At 43.9% G+C, this 21,587-nt stretch overlaps 2 protein-coding genes across 10 annotated transcripts in view; one reads left to right on the forward strand and one right to left on the reverse strand.

The window, feature by feature from the left end:
* OXNAD1 (oxidoreductase NAD binding domain containing 1) overlaps positions 1-1,527 on the reverse strand; it is a 35,440-nt gene extending 33,913 nt beyond the window's left edge. For 2 of the 8 annotated variants that reach the window (XM_074312806.1, XM_074312809.1), the window contains exon 1: positions 1,159-1,527. The gene's annotated coding sequence lies outside the window, so the exon portion shown is untranslated. Of the gene's footprint in view, positions 1-1,078 lie in introns of all 8 variants that reach the window. The other 6 variants (XM_074312810.1, XM_074312807.1, XM_019726000.2 and 3 more) reach the window with 4 other exon arrangements.
* A 181-nt stretch (positions 1,528-1,708) lies between these two features.
* On the forward strand, positions 1,709-8,503 carry DPH3 (diphthamide biosynthesis 3). 2 transcript variants are annotated; one of them, XM_019725996.2, is made up of 3 exons: positions 1,723-1,981; positions 2,522-2,596; positions 6,011-8,503. In XM_019725996.2, the coding sequence occupies exons 1-3, from the start codon at positions 1,874-1,876 to the stop codon at positions 6,074-6,076; spliced, it is 249 nt and encodes an 82-aa protein (XP_019581555.1). In that variant the 5' UTR covers positions 1,723-1,873; the 3' UTR covers positions 6,077-8,503. The 2 variants fall into 2 exon arrangements, with proteins under 2 accessions (XP_019581556.1, XP_019581555.1); XM_019725997.2 differs by lacking the exon at positions 2,522-2,596 and having other exon boundaries at positions 1,709-1,981.
* Positions 8,504-21,587: the final 13,084 nt, after the last annotated feature.

Genomic DNA, 21,587 nt, shown 5'->3' on the forward strand with positions numbered 1-21,587 from the left:
ACCCCAAGAGGGTACCTGGGAAGTATCTGTGTCTACAGAGCTATAGAGAGTAGCCAGGGGGCTAAGTGGGCTTTACTGGAATTTCTCCTTTGCTTAAACAGAGCAGAATCATCCCAGTTAACGCTCCAAAGGTATAAAAATCTTCCGTAACTGCTGAGTAGATCTCCAATTATGCAAAAGGGAGTGTTTGTGAGGCTTTTGAAATACTGTTCTACAAACTCCTTTAATGTAACTTCTAGATTTTCTCCCAAAGACCCCTCTGCCTCCAGGTTTTCAAGCCTTACGAGAGCTAAACCAGGTGGAACTTCACTTTCGGTGGGCATAAAATTGGTAACTCCATGCAAACATTTGAGTGTGTGTACATAAATAAGCATAGGGATGTTTATATATGTGAATATAAACTAAATACGGTACACGTGATTGCTGAACGAAGTCCTAGGATGTTCGAGCTGAACGGGAACTTGTAAGTCATCTCTAATCCAACCCACTTTAGTCAGAAAAATAAGGCCCAAAAATGTAAACATCCAGCTCCCAGAGCTAGTTCACAAGTCAGATTCTGAGCCCAGATCTGCTGCTCAACAGCACTTTTTTCACTGCACTGCGTTCCTTCTCTACCAAGATTTGAATTACTGCCTAGTAATGAAGCAAAACCCCCACGGAATCCGGTTATACCAAAATACACACTAGCACTGCTTCCAAGACAAAGCACCTTTAATTTGCATTTCGCTTCAAGGTATAAAGAAGCCTCATGGTAATAATGCTGTGACTGCTGAGGCCATTACTTTTACAAAAAAAGAAACTGTGGTTCACCTAAATAATTTGTTCCCAGGCTTTAGGGACAGACAGCCTCTTCATTTCCTAGGTATATGATTTGGGTCAAGATTCCCAACTCTCTGTATCTTAGTTTGAAGATAAATAATATGGAATAACATCTAAACTCCCAAGGTCGATGGAAGAATTATACGTAGCGCAATACCTGGCACACAGCTAACTCCCTGTGAAAAGGTGATGCCATTACAAATCACTGTAGTAAATAATGATATATGCTTGGTAAACACAGGACTAAAACTCAATCTACCTCCCAGGTCTTGGTCCTTTCAGCAACACAACTTAGGGCATTTGAGTACAATCCGAGCTGAGGAAGAGGCGTGGGTGTACCTGAACAGCCGAGTGCAGCCAGGAACTACAAGCTACGCGTCGCCCTGAGCTCAAGGTGACCCGGTGAATTGAAATTCCAGGGGAGCTTTTCGTTGGTCACTGGGAAGTCACGGAGAAGATCACGAAGGCTGAGCTTCTCCAGCCAGTGCCGCCGAAGACCAAGCAAAGCTGCGGCTCTTTCCCCAGGGGCACCGAGTGCCAGGACTATGCTACCTAGGCCTGCTGCGGTCTTCAGCGGGGCCTGGTTAAGGCCTCTCTAAGGTCCACGGACTAAAATCCACACAACAACAGCCGCAGTGAAACTCCTCCACGCCGCCATCACTACACCTATCTGGCAGCTCCGGGCTAAACTCCGCCTCGGGTGCCTGAAAGCTTCCGGTTTCCGGGGCGTGACAGGGCGGTCACCTGCGCGATCCTCATATTCTATTGGTCACTTCCGCCCAATGGGTGAAGCGGGGCCGGACACCGCAGAGCCGCGAGCGCTGTCTTCTAGTGTCTCCGCCCCCTTGCTCAGCCATCTCCATGGTGACCGTTACAGGTCACCCATTTGGCCTCCGAGCCCGCAGTTGCGTCATGTCTATGCGCCGGAAACGATAGTTCCGGCCCCGGGTGCGTGGTGACAACCCCCGGCTGGGGCCGGCATCCGCGAAGTTAGACCGACCCGGGTCGGTGTCGGGCGGCCGGGGTGACAAGCCCTCTGCTGGCCCCAGTGACGATGGCGGTGTTTCACGACGAGGTGGAGATCGAGGACTTCCAATATGACGAGGACCTGGAGACGTATTTCTACCCCTGCCCGTGTGGGGATAACTTCTGCATCACCAGGGTAACTTCAGGATCCCACCAGGCGACTCATCGGAGCAGGCGCGCTTTTGCTCTACGATGTTGCTTCCGCCGATCAGTCGCCCATCCGGCTCATAGTTACTCACGCCCATTTTTATCCTGTTCATGGATCTCCCCAAAGTTGATACTCTGAGCTGTCAGTGGGCCCATCATCTGGCCTTTAGTCGGGCTGGGGAGGGGGGCAGGGAGGGAGTGGCAGACTTCTCGCCGTCCTCCCCCACTTGGCGTCCCACGTCGGGTCCCACTTCTTGGGATGCCTTTTTGGAGGAAGGAACGTGTTTTTGTCTTCCCAGAGGTTTTGAGGCGACTGAACCTTGACTCGCCTTCCTGGGTGTTTTTCCCAAGAGACGCTTCGGTGGAGAATGCGGTCTCCAAGGGCGTTTCTCTCGCAAGGCCCTTCTGGCCCTCACCTTGCAGGGAGGCAGGCCACAAAGGAGCTTGCCCTTATGAGTGGGAAGGTTTGGGAGGAGGAGATTGCCAAGGGAAGACTGTGCTGATCATACGGTGTTTGGTTTTGTTATAGGAAGATTTGGAGAATGGGGAAGACGTGGCAACGTGTCCTAGCTGCTCTCTCATTATAAAAGTGATTTATGACAAAGTAAGGGGTCGAATTCTAAAAGGTGGGGGGAGGGTTTCGATCCAAGAACCTAGGACAGTCTGTCTATATGTAAGGCAAGGGGGGTGTTTTCTAACCTAGTGTGTTAGGTAAATACTGTGTTTTTTATAGCAATTTTTAAAACCCATTAATAGCCGTATTGTAAATTTAAAAGTTTAAAGTTCTAATTAACTCATTTTGACTTTAACGGGGCAATAAAGGAAACTACTCTGTATCTAATGAAAATTATTGCTTACTTACTAAATAGAAGAAAAATAATTATACAGGTTAATTCATTGACGGTCTTTATTCCTCCTTTATTTAATCAGTAATTAAAATTGTTCAGAGCTCCTAGACTTTTCTTTAAGGGAACAATTGTATCATATTTTTTACCTGGCTTATACATAGAATACCTGCAATATATTGTTTGAGAAATAGTTGTAGTTGCGATTTTACAATTTCATTTTAGCCTTTAGTTGTCGTATTGTTTTTCACCCAGGGATATTAACAATAAAAAACAAATGTTATCACTGCCCAGCCCCGCCCCAACTTTAGGTTAGTACTTTGAATAAAGTCTTAAGTAAGAAGCTTAACATTCTTTTTTTTGAGACATAATTGACATAAAACAGCTTAACATCTTAAGGATGAGCTCTAAAATCAGTTTAGGGAAGGTGGGAACAAGGTAGTTAGCTTCATGAGAGAAGCAGACAATAATTTAGACTATGATTTAGAAGTTTACTGATTTACTCTTGCATTAAAGTGTGTTCCGGAACAAAAAGAGAACAGGGTAAAGGAGATCAGGAGTGCTGGTATGAGAAGAGGTTGCAATTTTAAATAGGGTGATCTTGGCAGGCCTTATTGAGCAAAGATAGAAAAAGGTGAGGGAGTGAATTCTGTATATACACAGGGTAAGAGCAGCCCGGCAAAGGGAACTTTCAGTGAAGAGGCCCTAAGCAGGGACATGCAAGGCGGCCACTGTGACCAGAGCAGAGTAAATGAGGGTGAGAATCATCCAAGATGAATTGGTGGAGTGGGGCAGATCACAGAGATGTTTGTGGGCCACTTTAAGGACTTCGGCTTTTCCTGTGAATGATATGGAGATCCATGGAGGATTCTTGATCAAAGAAGTGCCATGATCCAACTCAAGTTTTAAAAGAGGGATTCTGGCTGCTGTGTTCAGAGTAGACTATGAAGGAGAAAGGATAGAGGCAGGAAAACCAGGGAGGAGGCTGTTAGACTAATCAAAGGAGGGGATGAGTAGCTTGACCCAGGCTGGAGCAATGGAGATATTGAGACGTGGTTGGTTGAATTCTGGATACACTTTAAAGGATAGGGTTTTTTTTATTATTATTGATTAGATATTGGATATGAGAGGCGTCAAGAATGATTTCAACATTTGTGGCCTTCATAACTGGAAGGATGGATTTACCATCAACTGAGGGGGAGGTGACTGCAGATAGTGGGGCAGAAGTGGACATACTATGTTTGAGAGGTCTAGTTTTCATCCAAGTGGAGCTGGTGAGAAAGCAATTGGATATGTAAGCATAGCATTCAAAGAGTGTTCAGCTGGCACTGTAAATTTGGGAGTTGTCAGCATATAGATAGTATTAGAGCCATGAGATCACCAGGACTATGAATGTAGTAGAGAGGGACAAAAAAGAAAAAGGACTGAACCTTGGGCCACTCCAGTATTAAAAGGTCAGGGAGGGAAGCTAAGAATCAGCACAGCTGGCCAGAAAGGAGCAACCACTGAGGAAGGAGGAAAGCCACCGGTGTCATATCCTGGAAGCCAGAGGAGAAAAGGTGGAGGAAGTGATCAGCCTTATTAGATGCCACTGATAAAAAGATAACAAAAAATTAACAGTTGGCTTTAACAGGGAGGCCATTTGTAATGGTTACAGGAGCAGTGTCAGTGGAGTAAAGGAGACAGAGCCAGATGGGTGGAAAACCTGTTGGAGAGAATGAGAGAAAATAGGAAGCAGCAAGTACAGACATTTCTTTCAAGGATTTTGCTGCAAAGGGGAGCAGAGACATGGGACAGTAACTGGTGATGATGGAGAGGGCTTACGGGGCAGACATTCAGCTACATGGGTGAATGTAGACAAAGGAAGTTAGATTCAACCAGGGTTATGGTTTTGCCAAGTGGATAGGGTGGAGTGAGAGACGAACAATTACCATAATTGACCATGAATTTAAACTAGATAAAGAAAACATTAAGGGAGTGAGGGGGGCAGTGAAAAGGTGGTAGGATGAATACACTGGAGATCCCAGAGGAGTCGGAATGAGGGATCCAAGAGGGGAAGATGATAGCAACAGAGACAAATAGTGATGATATAGTCTCATGACATAAGATTCAAAGTTGGTGGGTTTTAGAGAGGGAAGGAGAGCAGTGGCAGAGAGGAGCCAGCAGCCCCTCCTCCAGTCTCTGTAGTACTGGGGCTCAGAAAGAACAGAGCCTCATTTCAGGGGTTACAGGGGAAACAGTGTCCTTGCGGGCTGGCCTCTTCTCCACCTCAGCATTGTGGGCATTTTGGGCTGAATAACTTTGTTGTACAGAGCTCCCCTGTGCAGTGGAGGGTGTTAAGTAGCATCCCTGGCCTCTACCCATTAGCCAGTAGCACCCCCTTTTCAATTAGGTCAACGCAAAATGTTTCCAGACATTGCCAGATGTCCCCTGGAGACAAAATCAACACCACCTCACCACCACTACACCTTGAGAACCACTGTGTTAGAGCAGAAAGGCACAGGGACCTTTAAAGAAGAGGTTGAGAATATGGAACATTGTGCTGGTGATGGACCATAAATTCCAAAGAGCACAGTGGTTCCAGGTGCTGGGCAGGAGTGACACAGCGACAGGGACAGAATACAGACTGATCCTTATGGTGATCAGATTGCAGGAGATGAGGGTAACCTGGGAGGCAGAGATTTCTTGTGGTAGCTGACATAAGCTGGATAAATAATCAGAAATCGGACTTCATTTATAAAGTAGCTAACATTGCAGATTAACTAAAAGAGCTATCCTTTTTAGTTGAAGTAATTACTTTGAAGGGGACAGGTATTTGAATGACCAAATACTGAAGTGGAGAAGTTTTTGTGTAAGTAGTAATTAATACAGACACTTAAAAGGTGTGGCAGTGTCTTTATAAATGATTTCTGAGAAATGAATGCTCTGTGGTAAAGATGAGCATGTTTGTTTGTAAGATACGGTGCTTAATATTAAATACGAATTCAGGACTGAAAACTGATACACTTTTAAGTTTATAATTCTGGTGCTGACATTGACTCTTTGAACATGGATGAAGTGATAAAGCAATGAAAAAACTTACAGAGCTGGATTGATTCTGTAAAAAGATACAAGTTTAATATTGATGCATTTGTAACCCAGACACTCAATGATTAATATTTTGTTCTTTCTAGGAGCAGTTTATGTGTGGAGAAACCATCCCAGCTCCTTCCACCAACAAAGAATTAGTTAAATGCTGAAAAAAGACTATAAATCCAAATCCTGAACATTTGGGAATGAGCCAAACTGGGAAAATCAAATGCAAAATTACTGGCTTCTTCATGAGGACAACCATTTTGTAGTTTGCTATTCTGTGAGAGTGTGGATTCTTTCTATCAGATGCTGAGTTCATCTCCAATTAAAGAAGCAAGTCCATAACGTGACATACATGGATTTTGTGCTTAGAACTTTGGATTGGAAAAAGTAGTCTTAATTTTCCATCTGAATTTAAAGGAAGATAATTTCAAATCAATGCTTTTTTTCCCTCAGTTTTGTTATTTTTATATCTTATAACTATTTTATTATCTGATAATAGTATCATCTACCTCAAAGTCATTAGGATTTCTTAATTTAAAAGGGATTTTATTTTTAAATTGGTTATTAAGATGAATAAAATTAGCGCTTTTTGAAATTTGACATCAGCTTTGCTGTTCTAAACTTAAGAAAATCAGTTTCCACTCCAACCCAGTCTTCTCAGTCCTGCCACTGTTAGGATGTTACTGTTCTGTTAAGCGTGCCTTTTCCATTATACTTCATGCTTTGAGTCCTGGTCATGGTATTAGAAAATATACTGAGAACACAGTTGTTTCAGAGCTAAAAGTGAGAGAGAAAAGTCAGAAAGTGAAATAGTCAAAGAACATGGTGTTTCCTTACCAATATTCTGCACGTTCCTTGAAAATCAGGATAAGATAAAAAGAAAAACAGCCAAAAGAAGTGAAATTGCTAACAGAATGACAGGCAAAAATCATGCCCGTTTAGTAGATGTGTGAATGTTGTTGCCAGATCAGATACTGTTTCTTTATCTGAGTTCTTATTTGTTACTTTGTAGATACAGCTAATGAAATTGCATTGTAGATAGGGGTAAATGTCACGTCTTCATGGCCGGAGGCCGGGCTTTTAGCATTACCACAAAATCAAGTCACTACTCCTAAAAGGTAAATCTTTTACAACTCTTGTATTTGCTGAGGATGAACTTGAAAGTAAGAGGCCTATTCTAAATAAGTATGCCCCTGAGAGCACATCTAATAAGCCTCTGTAAGTTGCAACCAAACCAAACATTCGCTCTTACAGAGAAATGTTGCCCTGTGGAAAAAGAACTATATAAAGATAGGCTATCAGTCTTCCTTTGCTACAGTGCTGAGAGTAGCTAGAAATTAGAATTGCTTACATGGAAATTCAAAAATTCCCTTTATAATATACAATTTTGCTGTGTATATAAAAGTTAGAAAAAAAACAAAACTGAAATCTGGTAGGTTGTTTTGGGAATGTCTCCTGCAATTAGAGAGAAAAATAGCTTGCCAGAATGTGAACATTCTATTACTGATTGATAAAGGTGCTGCACACATTCATCAGGGTTTAAATTAAAACAGGTGAGTGGCCTTTTTTTACCTGCTGGCAGCATGGCTCTGTGCAGCCATTAGACTGAGACAAATCACCAAAAAATGTGTGCCAGAAGTGCTTGGTGCGTCACACGAAGCATATGGCAACTTCTGGATGTGATGAGAAATCTCATTGCTGTTTGGGACGCTGACACCCCAGAAGTAATCCACAGTTGCTGTGGAACCCGTGATGGCTCGGATGAGCAGAGTAGGTGCTGACTGGTGGGAATGAGCTGCCGAGAGAAATGCACTGTCCTGTGTACAAATGTCGATGGCTTTGTAGACACTGAGGACGCCAGCTGCCTCCGCTGATGATGATTTCAAACAAGAACAGACACCCTTGATGTCGACAGGAGCACAGAACAGCAGGAAGAACAGTTGTCCCGAGTCCACACATCCAGCAGCAAAGAAGCATAAACAGCCGCCAGCGATCCGTGATAAGCTGCAATCATGGGAACGATTTTGTTTCCTAAGCAACTGAGTCACTACATTTGTTAGCTACAAAAGAACACATCAGGACTTCAATTTCTGTTAAGCAGAAAGTAAAGCCAGGGTCTTTCAGACATGATTAAAGCTCTGTGTGATGTATGTGCCTTATTTAGCTCAGCAGACATTTCTGGAGCACCTTTGGATTTTGTAATCCAGCCTCTTGTCTCTTACTGGCTCTATCATTGGCAAGTCCAGTGGACTCTCCATCTGTACGCATATGAGACTGGGTCAGGTGATATCTGTAAGTTCTGTGTTTTTAGGGTATGTAGCTTGCAGGTTGAAATGATTATTGAAATCTTTTAAACTCAAAACTATCTAACTCATGAATTACAGAGAAAGATTCCATTCTTCAGTGACTTGATGTTACCACACTTCTGAGTTTGAAAATTATAGTCAGCTGTTTAAAGGATTCTGCGTATCCTTTAGTGTACATATTCAGAAGCGTTTTCTGAGAAAGCACTCAACATTTTGTAACTACATATTAATTTATTATCAGAATGATTGTATTGGCATGCTCAATAAAGTCATAATTTAAATCCATTTGTTTTAATGTGATTTTTCTTTCCCTAAATGCTAACTTTTTTTATTAAAAGGTTTTGATGTATTATATGAGGTGCAAATATTTAACCTGCTTTGGGGCATTGTAAGTAGGTTTCTGGCATGAACAGTAGTTTTTAAATAGGAAAGAAAGTGCCACTGATTCTACAGTCTGTCCACATGGGTTTGGGCTTTGGATTTTTATTGTTATTTGAGAAAACATAGAGCTTTGAATTAATTGGCAGTAAGGCAAAGACAGTTGACATTCTTAGGTGAGTAATTCAGTTTATTGCCGGGAAAGAAGGCTTCTCTTTTAAGGCTGATGATCAATTCTTGCAGTGGCTTGAAAGCCCAGCCCTGATCAGTTTGAGTCTCAGTTCCTCCGCTATGACCTTAGACAAGTTACTTAATCTTTTTGTATCTCCATATCCCGGTCTGGGAAATACAAACCATACTAGTACCTCTTTCCTATGGTTGCTCTGTGCATTCATTCATTTGAGTGTTTGTGGCGTGCCAGTTACCTACTCGGCACTAGGTGAAGACAGGCAGGGCTTCCGCCATGATGGACTTTATGCGCAACTCAAAGAGGAAATAGCAAGATTCCAGAGAGGTTAGGGCCCAGAAGGAAACAAAGCAGGTGACGTGATAGTAACTGCACCAGGTGCCTCATAAAGGATGAACAGAAGGTGACAGGTCTGGCCCTTTTTCTGAAACCTGAAGGATGAGAATGATAGATAGCCTGTGAAAATGATTAAATGAGTTAATGACTGAAACATTAAGCACGATGTATGTGCAGAAAAGTATTCTAATTCAAAAGGAATTCAACACTGTCTTGAGCATTGAATAAGTATGAGAAGTGTGAAGCACTGGGCACACCCACACCTTACAGAATATCTGGGTTGGGTTTTCAGCAAGCCCTCCAGATGACTGATGCAGCTAAAGTTTCAGACCCAGGGGTCTAGAACTGGTTTTCAAACAACAGCAAGCACACTGGCATTCTCTGAGGAGCTTTAAAACGTGCTACCCCAGAGAGGGATTTCGTTAGTCTGGATGCAGATTGGGCATCAGCCCTGGTTAGAATCTCCCTGGTGATTCTAACATGTGGCCAAAGCTGAGACCCACTGAGCTAAGAAAGCAGAAAATTCATAATGGCAAAGTAAAAGACTCAATTTTTTAAAAGGTCACACCTGCTTTGCATGTGGAATAGTGTGTGGGCTCAGTTGGCCACACACTTTGTGTTCAGTCATGCAATCAGCCTTAACAAGTGACTGAAGATCCCAGGCTGGGCTCATGAACACAGTGGGAGAGCCCCAATATGGGAGCCTCAGGGCTGCACCCCTATTAAACAGGCAATCACACGTTTCCAGCGTACATTCTGGCTGCTAATTACACACCTTATGAAAATGACAGCTTCTGCAGGTGTAAGTAATTAGGATTTCTTTAACTCCATTTGCGGATGGCCGCCATTGCCTACTTCCTACAAGGCAAATTGCTCATGATTACATATTCGACTGGGAAACCGTTTTACAAATTATTCCTTGTTAAGGGTTTAAAACAAAGGATACATGAAAAAGAAAGCACAGTTGAAAAATCTTATTCCCAGCTCACAAAGTGCTTACACTGGGGAAGGAACAGTGGAATCTCTACCTTTCTCTATGGACTTGCAGGAGAGCTCAAGAATTCGGGGGGGAAAAAATCTTAGTAGAATTCTGAGTGAATATTGGTCAAATTCTAGGAAAGCATGTTAGCAGTTTTCAAAGGAAAACTGGTTACCCCTAAAATTAGGGAAGAAAAGTCACTAACCAGTCTTTCCCAAACTCTGGTGCTGGGGAACAAGTTTGAGCTTGCAGGGAAATCTGAACGTTAGGCACATACCGCTGCTGGAGTGGGAACCATGGACGGGGCTGGTGCAGAAGTCTGGGAAGGTCATTGCTTCTATGTTGCAATTATACTTTAGGAGTTCACAGCCAAGCCTTGCTGTTGGTCAGTAGAGCTGGCAGACAGGAGAAAGCTGCCTTTCAGCAGGAAGGAGGACAAATTAACCACTGGCACCTCCACATCTGTCGCACCACCTCTAACCACAGTGCTCTTCAAGGTCACAGCTGCTGCTTCCTTTCTGCCTTCCATATTTTGCACAAATCTCTTTTTTAGCCAACTGTAACCCAGAACAGTTGATAGGGAAGAGAATGCTGGGAAACATTGCTCCAGCTTAGCCAAGTTGGTACAGCACAAAAACTACCATAGCCATTGATACTGAAAAACCTCTCAAATCCACCTGAGGATTTGGGTTAAAAGCCCCATGAAATTTAATCTTTGTACAACCTGGCAAACCTTGTCATAACACCTGCTTCCTGAGAGAGGACAAATGCTGGGAAACTGACTCCTGACTCGGCGAGCAGTGCAGATTGAAGAGGCACAAGGCCCAGCAGCCTGTATCCAAGGAAGGCAGCTACCTCAGTCCTAGAGAGCAAATGGGGTTATTGGATGGGGTAAGGGAGTCAATATGAAGCGGTCCCAATTAGGGGTGAATGTCTAGTAAGGGGTGGGGCATCTCAATAAATGGCCCCAAGCCAGAGGCCCTACTTCAATCCAGGAGAGTCAACACGTGGGACTGAGGCAAGCAGTTCCCATTTGAGACCTGACCATGGCAGCAGGACCAAGTTACCAGACAAAGATTTGGGGCCGGACTCCATTCTAAGAAGGAAACTTGAGTTCTTGGGTCGGGTCAAATCTTTTGGACAAAGATTAATGCCAAGGTTGAGGGTGGGGAAAAGGAGGAAACAAACCCATAATGGGTACCACCTGTGATCCAGGCTCTTTACACAAAAGCAGCAGAGGCTACCTAGGGTCACCCCAGAGGGCACTGGGTCCCCGTCTACAATCCCAAATGGCAGAACTTGGAATATTACTGTAGCTAGCAGGTATCTCTGAACTACCAACTGGTGATGATGACAAGCGTGAACTAGCCAGGATGGGGGATTGGGACCATTTAATGACATTGAATGAGATAATACATGCAAAGCAGCAGAGTGTTTGCACATAGTGAGGGCTCAGTGAAGGATAGCTTGATGTTACATATTTCTTGCTCCATCAGAAATGGCTCAAGACTATGATCTGGGGAACTTGCCTGAATTTACAGATTAAAACAACAAGGGGCTCAGCTATAATATGTCAGAGTTCAATCCAGAGAAGAACTGGGAGTGCTAGAGAATGAAGGATTTGTTATAGGGGTTAGACTTTTCCATAATTGTGGGAGTGAGCGGTGGCATCAAGCCAAGCCTGTTACCTCTGCATCTGATGTTGAGCCTAAAGTAGCCATAGGTCAGTCGAATTGGTGATTGGAAAAGAAAGTTTGGTGTGCACAAAAGAAAATACAAAGTGGAACGTACATCTGTCTCTCACCACCTCCAACCTTGATGCTGTGTGTGACTTTCAGAGGAAAATGGTCCCCTTCTCCATGGAATTGCCTAAGTACTTGGCCTAGAACAAGGCAAGCTAACAGATCAGCAACAACTTGCATAACCACCCACTATTCCTGCTCCAACCTTCAGAGCAGAAAAATCTTTACTTCTGGCTTCCAAATCTTGCACAATATTTTTCTGGTGGTCAATGCTAACCCAGGTACATAGAGGGAAGGGAATTCTGGAAAATAGAGTAGTCCCGGCTTAGCTAAATGGTCACCATATACAGTGTCGGGGAGCCCAGGCAGGGAGTGGGACACTTTGTTTGTTCCTAAACAGGTAAAGTGATAATAGCATGATGTCATTTCGATCACACTGTAATGTTGACATTATTATCTCCATGTTAACTAAAACTGAGTCTTTGCCAACATGTCAGCCAGGTATTATTGCATTACAAACTACCCGAAAATTGAAAACAGTAGTCATTTAAAAATTCTCCGATGTGTCTATGGGTTAGCTGGGGTTAGCCAATCCTGGCTTGGGATTGGCTGGGTGGCTCTAAACTGCAGACTGAGTCTCAGTCCTATAGCACATCTCTTCTTCCTCAGACCAGGGAGCAGCCAAGACAAGAGGTGCAAGAGCCAATTCCCACTGGGTATGTGCATTGCAAGTCTTCACTTACATTGTGTTTGCCAACGCTCCATTGGCCAAAACAAGCCACGTGGCCAAACCCAAAGTCAATGGGGCAGGGAAATACAATTCTCCCATGGATGTGGTGGGAGGCAAGGAATGAATATTTCTGAAAAATAATCTCATCTACCACAGTCATTAAGTGGCAGGCTTGGATTTCAATCCAATACTTTTTTCTCCAAATCCCATTTTTGTTTCTTCTGTAGCAGTGTTTAAATAATTGAAAAACTTTCCAAGTGATAAAATGGAAGCAGTGGAAACATTCAGTCAGCCACACTCATCTTGCTGGCCAGACATCAGACAACAGTCCCGTGGGACTAATTTTTGCTACATTTGCTTTTTGAGATGAACAAGACTTTGGCTATGTTTTTCATATTCAAATTCAGAACCTTGTAACTGTAGTAATAATAGGTTAATATTTCCAAAGTCTGCCAAAAATACCCACTTGAAGATATTTATTAGCTCTAATTATAGAGGGAAATGGGGCCCTATGCTCATAGTGCCATTAAAAGCGAGATATAATGCCCAGAGAAACCTTGACTACCTACTTTTCTGACACGTCTGCTTCCAGATTGCCAGAACTTGGAGATGATTCATTTTGAGTGTTTTCATTGCAACTAATTTCCTGATACATTTCAGTGGTACCCAACAGTGTGTTATCTAGACCATTTCAAATCAGGTGAGCAGTTGTCACTTTAAGTCTGATGTGATCTGCATGGCCATATCTGAAACTTTGACATTTGAACCATTAACAAGTCTGCTAAACACAGCTTATATACGCCTAGTGAAATGTGGCCTTCTCATGACTTGTCCATCTGGCCTGGCTAAGCACTCCCCCACACTATGCTGTGTTAGCAGTGGGGGAAAATCAAGAAAGTCAGACATGTAGGAGGACTTTCTGCTTGGAGAAGTATGGAGATTATTAGTAGTTACTCCAAAGATGGGTAAGCAGTGTCATTCAATCAATACATATGCTCCAAGACTATTTTGTCTATGAGAGGTAGGCCTGATCTCTGTGCAAGGGAAGATTTTAAAAAATAGGATTGTACTACAGAGAATCTTTAAGAACAGGAAGAACAGGACAGATTAAAGAAAAAAAAGCCAATAAGTGACCCAAATGTATGTGTTGGCAGTGAAATGATTGGAAATTTCGTTCTTTGCCAAACATACCCCTTACTCATCATCAATTTTAAGGATTCACTACATGGACATAACGAAGCAGAAGGACTCCCTGACCTCAGCCAGATGGCTCCAGTTTTTCTCGCTTGCACACGTGTCCCTGCCCCATCTGTGGTCTCAGTGGGTCAGTGCCCTGGGCAAGAAGGCCAAGGACAGTGCTGTTCACCTCTCCAGGCCATGGGCTCAACTGTGGAGCAGGAGGGTTTGGAGAAATGATTTTTAAAAATTTGTATTAAATGTACTGGGGCGACATTGGTTAGTAAAATTATATGGGTTTCAAGTGTACAATTCTGTAATAATCATCTGTATATCACATTGTGTGCTCACCACCCAGAGTCAGTTCTCCTTCCATCACCATATATTAGACCCCCTTTACCCTCTTCTATAACAGAATTTTGTTGTTTTGTCCCATTCTATAAGTAATGCATCCTCATAACAGAAAAATCACAAAACACAGACAAACAAAAGAAAATAAAGAACATGAGCTCCCGTTATCCCAACTTCCCTGAGAACTCAGCCAACACTGAATAATACCTTGGTGTATATCTTTCTAATTCTCTCTCTCTCTCTCTCTCTCTCTCTCTCTCTCTCTCTCCACACACACACACACACACACACACACACACACACGCACATGTGTACTTTTTTCAGTAAAAATAAAATCATTCTATACATGTTGGAACTTACCACAGTTTATATAAACAATCCACCAATCCTTGGACTTCTTCCAACTACTCTTATTTTTGTAAGCTGCATTGTTCCAATATTTCGTTACTGTAAACAGAAAAAAAATTGACAGAAATGAATTAGACTAAAAAGACAAGAGAGAAAAAAAAGTCTTGCAAAATTCCAAAAGAATGGATCTTTGGGTGACTGAGGCCCTCTCGTGGCCCAGAGCTCCAACACACAGAGGATGAAACGGCCTGAATCCCAGCCCCTCCAGACCCCTTCATCTAGCCTCCCACCCCCACCTGGGGTCCTTCCTCTTCCCTTGGTCCCAGGATTGGAGGGACTCCATTGCTGCCTCTTCTTGGAATCACTGTCCCCTTTGCAGGACTTTCACTCCTGGACCCTAATCAGAGGAAGGGAGCACATCTGTCCTCGCCGATGTGAGAACACCCCAGATGACTGAGGAAGGAGCCTTTATACCCATCCCCAGATTGCCCCCCGAACCCCAAACCAATCCTAAGATGCTGGTTGTCAGGCATCAGTCAGTCTGGGCCCAGCTGGCATATAGGACAATCAAGGCACTTGGACAACTCTGCAGGCTGCTTCCTGACAGTCCAACAATTCACTTGAGTGAACAGCACAGGGAAACTAAGCCCCTAATGGCTACTATCCTTGATTTGAAGCCTGAGTCCATCACTTACTAGTAGAGTCCCTTTAGGAAATGGTTTAACCTCTCTGAACTTCCGTTTCTTCCCCTGTAAAACGGACACAGTGATATTGCTTCGCAGGGTTGCTGTGAATACTGAACGAAATAATGAACGTTAGCACTTAGCACAGCACCTGCCTCTGTCACACAGTCTCACTCTGTCTCATTCTAGTGTGATTTGGGGCACTTTACCCTGTCTCTGCCCAGTTTCTCCATCTGTAAAATGGGGAGAATAACAGCACCTGTCTCAAACGGTTGTTGAGAGAATAAAATGAGTTAATGTAAGCAAAGCACTTAGAAAGGTGCCTGGTACATGGAAAGTGCTAAATAAGGGTTTGCTGCTACTCTGTGCCAAGCACAGTGATAAAAACTGGGAAAACAGTGCCTGTTATTAATCAGTCTACTTTCCACGCATTCTAAGGTGGCCAGAAAGTTCTACCATGCCCTGCTACCGCCCACCCTCCCCCCACCACACTAATAGGTAGTCCTTCCCCTACCCCGACCCCGTTTCTTTTTGGGGTCAGCTTACCTCTTTGCTTCATGCCCAAGTGCAGGGAAACTGAATCCAAAGACAGTGCCTGCTACCCACTTGGAGAGATTGTGCTGTGATCACGGCCTCTCTGAGGAGATGTGTTCGGCAGTTGGAAAGCACTCAGTGATGCCTCCCACAGGTGTGTGGAGGTAACTGGCCTTGAGGCTCATCAGAGTTCATCACCAACCTGAGGTAAGAGAAGCATTTAAAAACGCATTCAAGTAAAAACAGAGAGATGCCTCATTTCCACTTCCATTCCTCTCACTGCGATTCCAGGTTCCCTATCTTTTTGTCTCTGAGGAGCTGTAGGCACCCCTGACCTGGGATCATCAGCGTTCATCATGTGCCTGCTCCAGATGCAATTTAGGGAAAGGCTCATCCTCGGTGGGCCCAGGAGTCCTCTCTGCAGATGACTCCAGCACGTCTGTGCTGCCCATTCTCTGCACTTGTTGGTACTTACTTTGTATTGTATTTTGATATCTTTAAACATAATATTATATGTGTTCTTATATGAGATATGTGTATGCGTGTTTGTGTGTATAAAAAGTATGAAAGAGAGTGAGATACAGATGCAGAGACTCAGAGAGGGAAGTGGGGGAGGGGGAGAAAGAGAGAGAGAGAGAGAGAGAGAGAGAGAGAGAGAGAGAGAACACCAGCCCAAGCGCATGGGACCCATGATGCAGACTATGAGAATGTCCACTTGCCTTTTGGCTAAGGTACCTATAATCTTTTCTAGGGCAAAATAAGTTCTTGTGTGTTTTGAGGGGAAGCAGTCACTTGAACAATACCTCCTCATTGAATATTTTCAACAGACAGCATGTCATGCAGGGTGTCAGGCGGGGTCTCAGCTCCTGCTCCCCACATAAGAACGCAGGAAATGGTGAGGCCAAAAAGCAACACCCACGGAGCCATAGATAGGGGGGGTCATACTGCTATATTCTCGCTGGCGGCTGAGTTGGAGACACAGGAAGCAGGAGCCACACTATCCGCAACCTGCCTTCCACTTCTCTGCAATCCGCAATCCACACTCCACCGCTTGCTAGCTCAGCCACCATCACCTTGCTAGCCCCCATTTTGCTGCTAGCATAGCCACGGCAGTTATATTAGTGGCCAATGGCTCACTGGTTACAGCTGACGGCCAACTAGCCACAACTGATGGCCATCCAATCACAGTTGATGGCCATTTACTACCTGAGCCAGCACCTTTCCACGTGAGGCTGAGAGCCTGGAAACTGCATTCCTGGCTCTGTCCCCATACAGCATGAAACCGAACACCACCCTTCCTCAAAGAATAGTAAAAACAGAGAAGGTGGGACTGCCGCTAGGAGGGGAATGGATCAGTGGGTAATGACTGGGTTGGAGAGTTATAATCTCCCAAATAACTCCGGCTGCCCACAGATGAGCTGGAAGCCTCAGCACCAAGTACACATAACATTTGGTTCCCAGGGGTGCCCATGTGCTGTGTGAAGGGTCACCGCCATGCCAGACCTGTGGGCAAGAGGTGGATCTTCAGTGAAAACAGTGCTGGACCAGGGTGTGGGACAACAGATTGGGGTCAAGGGAAGCCCTGGAAATTTGGGTAGGGCAGGGGGATGGTGAGGGGCTTCTATCTTCCCAGTGTAGAGAAAATAATTTGTATTTCAATAGAAAACTATGCTTCATCTAGAGGGCACCCCTCCAGGTTTTTTGATTCTAGCCTCTAATTGACTTTGAGCTATTTTGCAACTTTGTCCTTGTAGGCAAGTGGCAGCAATGCAAGATCATTCTCGTCTACAGGAGAGCACGTTCTGTACTTCAGTAAAGGTTCAATTGTCTGCCCTCCCACCCTGTGAAAAAATGGGTTTTGCTTCATTTACATGTTCATTTCAATATTCCTCATCTATAAATGTGTCTGCTCTTTGGATTCTCTTGAACAACACCTCCTGGACCCTCATGAGTTAAATAAAATGGTCCCCTCATGAGAAAAATAAAATCTTTCGACATGTGTTCATTTTTATATCTGTACGAGAGCCATGATTTTACCAGTTTCTTGAGAATTAACTTTTAATAGTTTTCCCAGGATTGAGGAGGAGGCAGCTGGAAGGTGAAGTGACGGGGGAGGGGGCTGAGCTACCTAGACACCCCTGGGCTTGTAGGGAAGTCAGTAATGGAACCAGGTGTGTGTGGACGGGCAGAGTATGAAGGAGGGTAGTGAGGAGGTAGCTTTACCTAGGAGAGTAGGCACCATGTGAGGAAAGGCACTTGGAAGGGGGCACTGCTGGGATTCTAGAGGGGGCTAGGCTGAATGTCTGGGGGCCCCCTGGGAACCTCAAGCCCTGTGCTGAGGAGAGAGGAGCTCTAAACTGGAGTCCCCTAGCAGGGCACTGATTCTCTGGTGACAACTTTCTTATCCTCAGACTCCTCATCTACAAAATTCAAAGGTCTTAGGTGCTTTCTGAGAATCCCTGCAGCATAAGAATTCCAGGTTATTCTGGAAACATTTCAGGACTAGTCCAGCCAATGGTACTACTAAGAAAAACCATCTAAACCATGGAAACAAGGCAAAAGGATGGCTGCATATCCTTTCACTATCACACTGGAGCATTGTCCAACAGGACCTGCCCAAGAATTGGCTAAATCTCTATAGAAACGTGCCTGTGTTTGGTTTATAATTTTTTTTTTGATTAGGGCTCAGGCTCTATGAAGTTAGATGTTAATTTGTAGAAGAGTAATTAAGCTCCAGGTGATTTTAGCCTGCTACAGATGCCAATATTTTCTATCCACCAGAAAACATAACTCCCACCGGTTTCATTGTCCTATAGACATCATCTAATTTTGCAATCTCATTTCAACATTCTTTCTTTGTTGCTTCATCTTCTGGAGGGGTAGGGGGGTGCTATATTTTGCTCTATTTATTTGTTTTTCTTTGTTGGAAGGCAATATTCTTTTACTAATGGTATATGCCAGTGCCTCCTTGAGCTGGCTTTACCACTCTGCTGATTTCCTCATTAATGAGTTAAATAAATCTTTAGCCCATGCTCACCGTAATTTGAATGAGGGTCATATTTTTTTTAACTTTTTGAAAATATATATACATTGACAATCGAGTTGCCAGCCTGTGGTAGAGTCTGCAGGACCCCGCTCGAGGCCTCCCCATGGAACCGCGTGCTCTGCACTCTCCATAACTCACTGAGCGCCTACCTTGGGCCTGGCGCCGCCCTAGGCACTGCATTTAGGGGAAATGCAAGTGGAGGCTGATCTCAAGGAACTCACACTTGGGCCAAAGAAAAGTTGTTTGCTTTCTTGTTTGTTTCTTAAATCAACAATTAAAACGAACTCTGATAAGCCCTGTAATAGAGGTTTCAGAGTTAGAGATTAGTTGTTCATAACAACCCCAGGTTGAAACCTATGCTTACCTCATCTTTCATATAATGGGTATTTAAAATGGTAGCTGGACTCTTCCGTGAGTGAACTGAACCACCCAAATGTAGGAATGCTTATGAGAAAATAAGAGTTTCCTCTCTCTGAATCACTTCATTCCACCAAGGCAGGACCAGGGGCCCAATGGTTTTTCATTTTCCTAAAATCTCCTGGCATTATTTGTTGTTATTTAGAATTTATGGTGCCATTTGCTCTTGTTGCCTTTTTTGGTGGTGGGGTTAGGGTGAGGGTGGGACACAGATGAGCCTATTTGCTTCTCCAGCTGCCGCAAACCCTTTTGGGGCGTGTAGCTTGCTGCTTTAACGCAGTGAGGGGGTTAAAATTGCTTGTTGTACTTGTTCTAGTTCTGCCACTAGATGGCGCAAGTTCACTTTACAGGCCAGCAGCAGCGCAATGTAAAAGGCAAAAGCCTTGAGAGCTGACATTCCCGGATTTGAATCCTTTGTTCGTTTTGTGACCTTGGACCAGCCGGTTTCTCCTTCTGTAAACTAGGAATGATGAAAATCACCTTGCAGGGTGGTTGTGAGGATTAAATGAGGTGACATGTGCTAAGCATGTCACACTAAGCATGCACAGTGTCAGACACACAGTGGATGCCCAATAGTCACTACCCATCTGTTTTCTCATTCATTCATTCATTCATTCATTCAATACATATTTATTGGTCCATGTTTCTATGCCATGCCCATCAAGGCTTTGTCCTCAGCATCGTACAATATAGCAATGTCTTACACGCAGACACTTTACTTCTATAGTTGCTGGAGTAGAAGACATACTACCTTTCGCCCCTACAAGTTCCAAATTCATTTAAAATGTACCATTATTCAAATGCATTTATATATGAAAAGCCACAATCTGAAAGACGTAAAATAATGATAGTGTATGTAGCAATAATAACAATAAAAACACTGTAAAGATACTTCTTTCATACTTCTCTAGTTTTCTTAGCAATTAAGAGCCATGGGCCATACAACTCACTAGAAAAAATTATGCCCTCTAATTTTTATTTAAAATAGTTTACTCCTATAATCCTTCCATTTCCAATATTCATTGATAGAAATACTTTTTTTTTTAGCTATATGGTATCCTACTTTCCCCTCCAGAGTTAGAAGAGTGTTACTTTGTATTCAGAATTTACTATCCCCCATCAGGTTCTGTTATATAGTATTATATGGACAAGATAATATGTTTCCCACATGAAACCAATTTAAAATCCCTTTTGAAACATGAATGATATTTTCCCTGGAGGGCACCAGTGATGGTGGCTGGGGACAACAGCTTCAGGACAGCTGCCTTGGACTTGTGGGCCAGTGTGTTCTGAGTGGAGGGTGTGCAAAGGAGTGGTGGTTAGGTCCAGGCTGTGGGAGAGCTGCGTGTAACACTTAGCACGTCAGTTTTTATCACAGGCAACGAGGAGCCACAGCAGCCTTCTGAGCAGAGGAATGATGGGACAATATCACCAGCCATGAGCTCTGGAAAGAGCAGCAACTATCCAAAGCCAGGGGCTAGATAATTTTATCCTCAATCCCACCCCAAACCTCCTTCCCCCACCCCATCTCCTCTCTTTCCTGCTGTCTCCTCCTCCTAGTCATTCATTTATTCAGTCAACAAATATCTATTAATCATATACCATATGTTTTAGGTACTGTGAATTGGTTAAAAACAGTGAAACAACTTGTTCAAGGAGCTTGCAGAAATCTGTTCACATTATGATATTTGCACATGCATTTGTCTTCTTTGAAATGGGCTTCCTGAGCTGTTTGGGGCCACATTTCTCTTTCTGTAAGGAAGCCAGTGGCACAGCTTATCTTCTGAGGCCCAGCTGCTCCCCTGCCCTTCCTGTGGTTTGATTTTCCAACCCTTCCTTCAATTATATAAGATGCTTCAGTAGTCTTCTACAACTCTGCAGGACAATACTCGTTTAATTGGCATTTCTATCACATGCCTCCAGTTGGTTCCTGCTAGAAAGGGAGATCCATTGAAGAAACCTGGAGAGAACTTCTTGATTGTGTGAGGATGCAGGTCTAGCCCTATAGCAGGGCCATGGGCCTTGTGGCTGGATTCCCAGACGCATCTGACTGGCGAGGCCCTGTTCTAGTTCTGCAGCCCTAAGGTGGAGAATGAATGTACTTGGTATCCGCTGTGTAAGCCTGGAAAGGCTGTGTAATAAAGGAAGGCTGTGTTCATGTGTGGTTTAGTTTGGATTCCCCACAAAGCAGAGCCTGAGACAAGGATAGTAGGTGGTTAATGGGGCAGGTGAACCTGGGAAGCAAGAGTGTGGGACTGAGGAGTGAGATGGGGAAGAAGAAAAAGCCGATATAAGGGGCGTGTTATCAAAGTTGCTGGTTAATACTGATGGGCCCTCCTGAGAAGCATACAGCATACCTCCTAGAATTATCCACCAGACAGGTGGGCCATCTATCCACTGGTTCCTGCCCTCGGTGACTGAGGGTTGCTCTGGAGGTGTAACTCTCCCAGCAAGCCAGGGTG

The sequence above is a fragment of the Rhinolophus sinicus genome, linkage group LG10, assembly GCF_036562045.2.
Source record: "Rhinolophus sinicus isolate RSC01 linkage group LG10, ASM3656204v1, whole genome shotgun sequence".
NCBI lineage: Eukaryota > Metazoa > Chordata > Mammalia > Chiroptera > Rhinolophidae > Rhinolophus > Rhinolophus sinicus.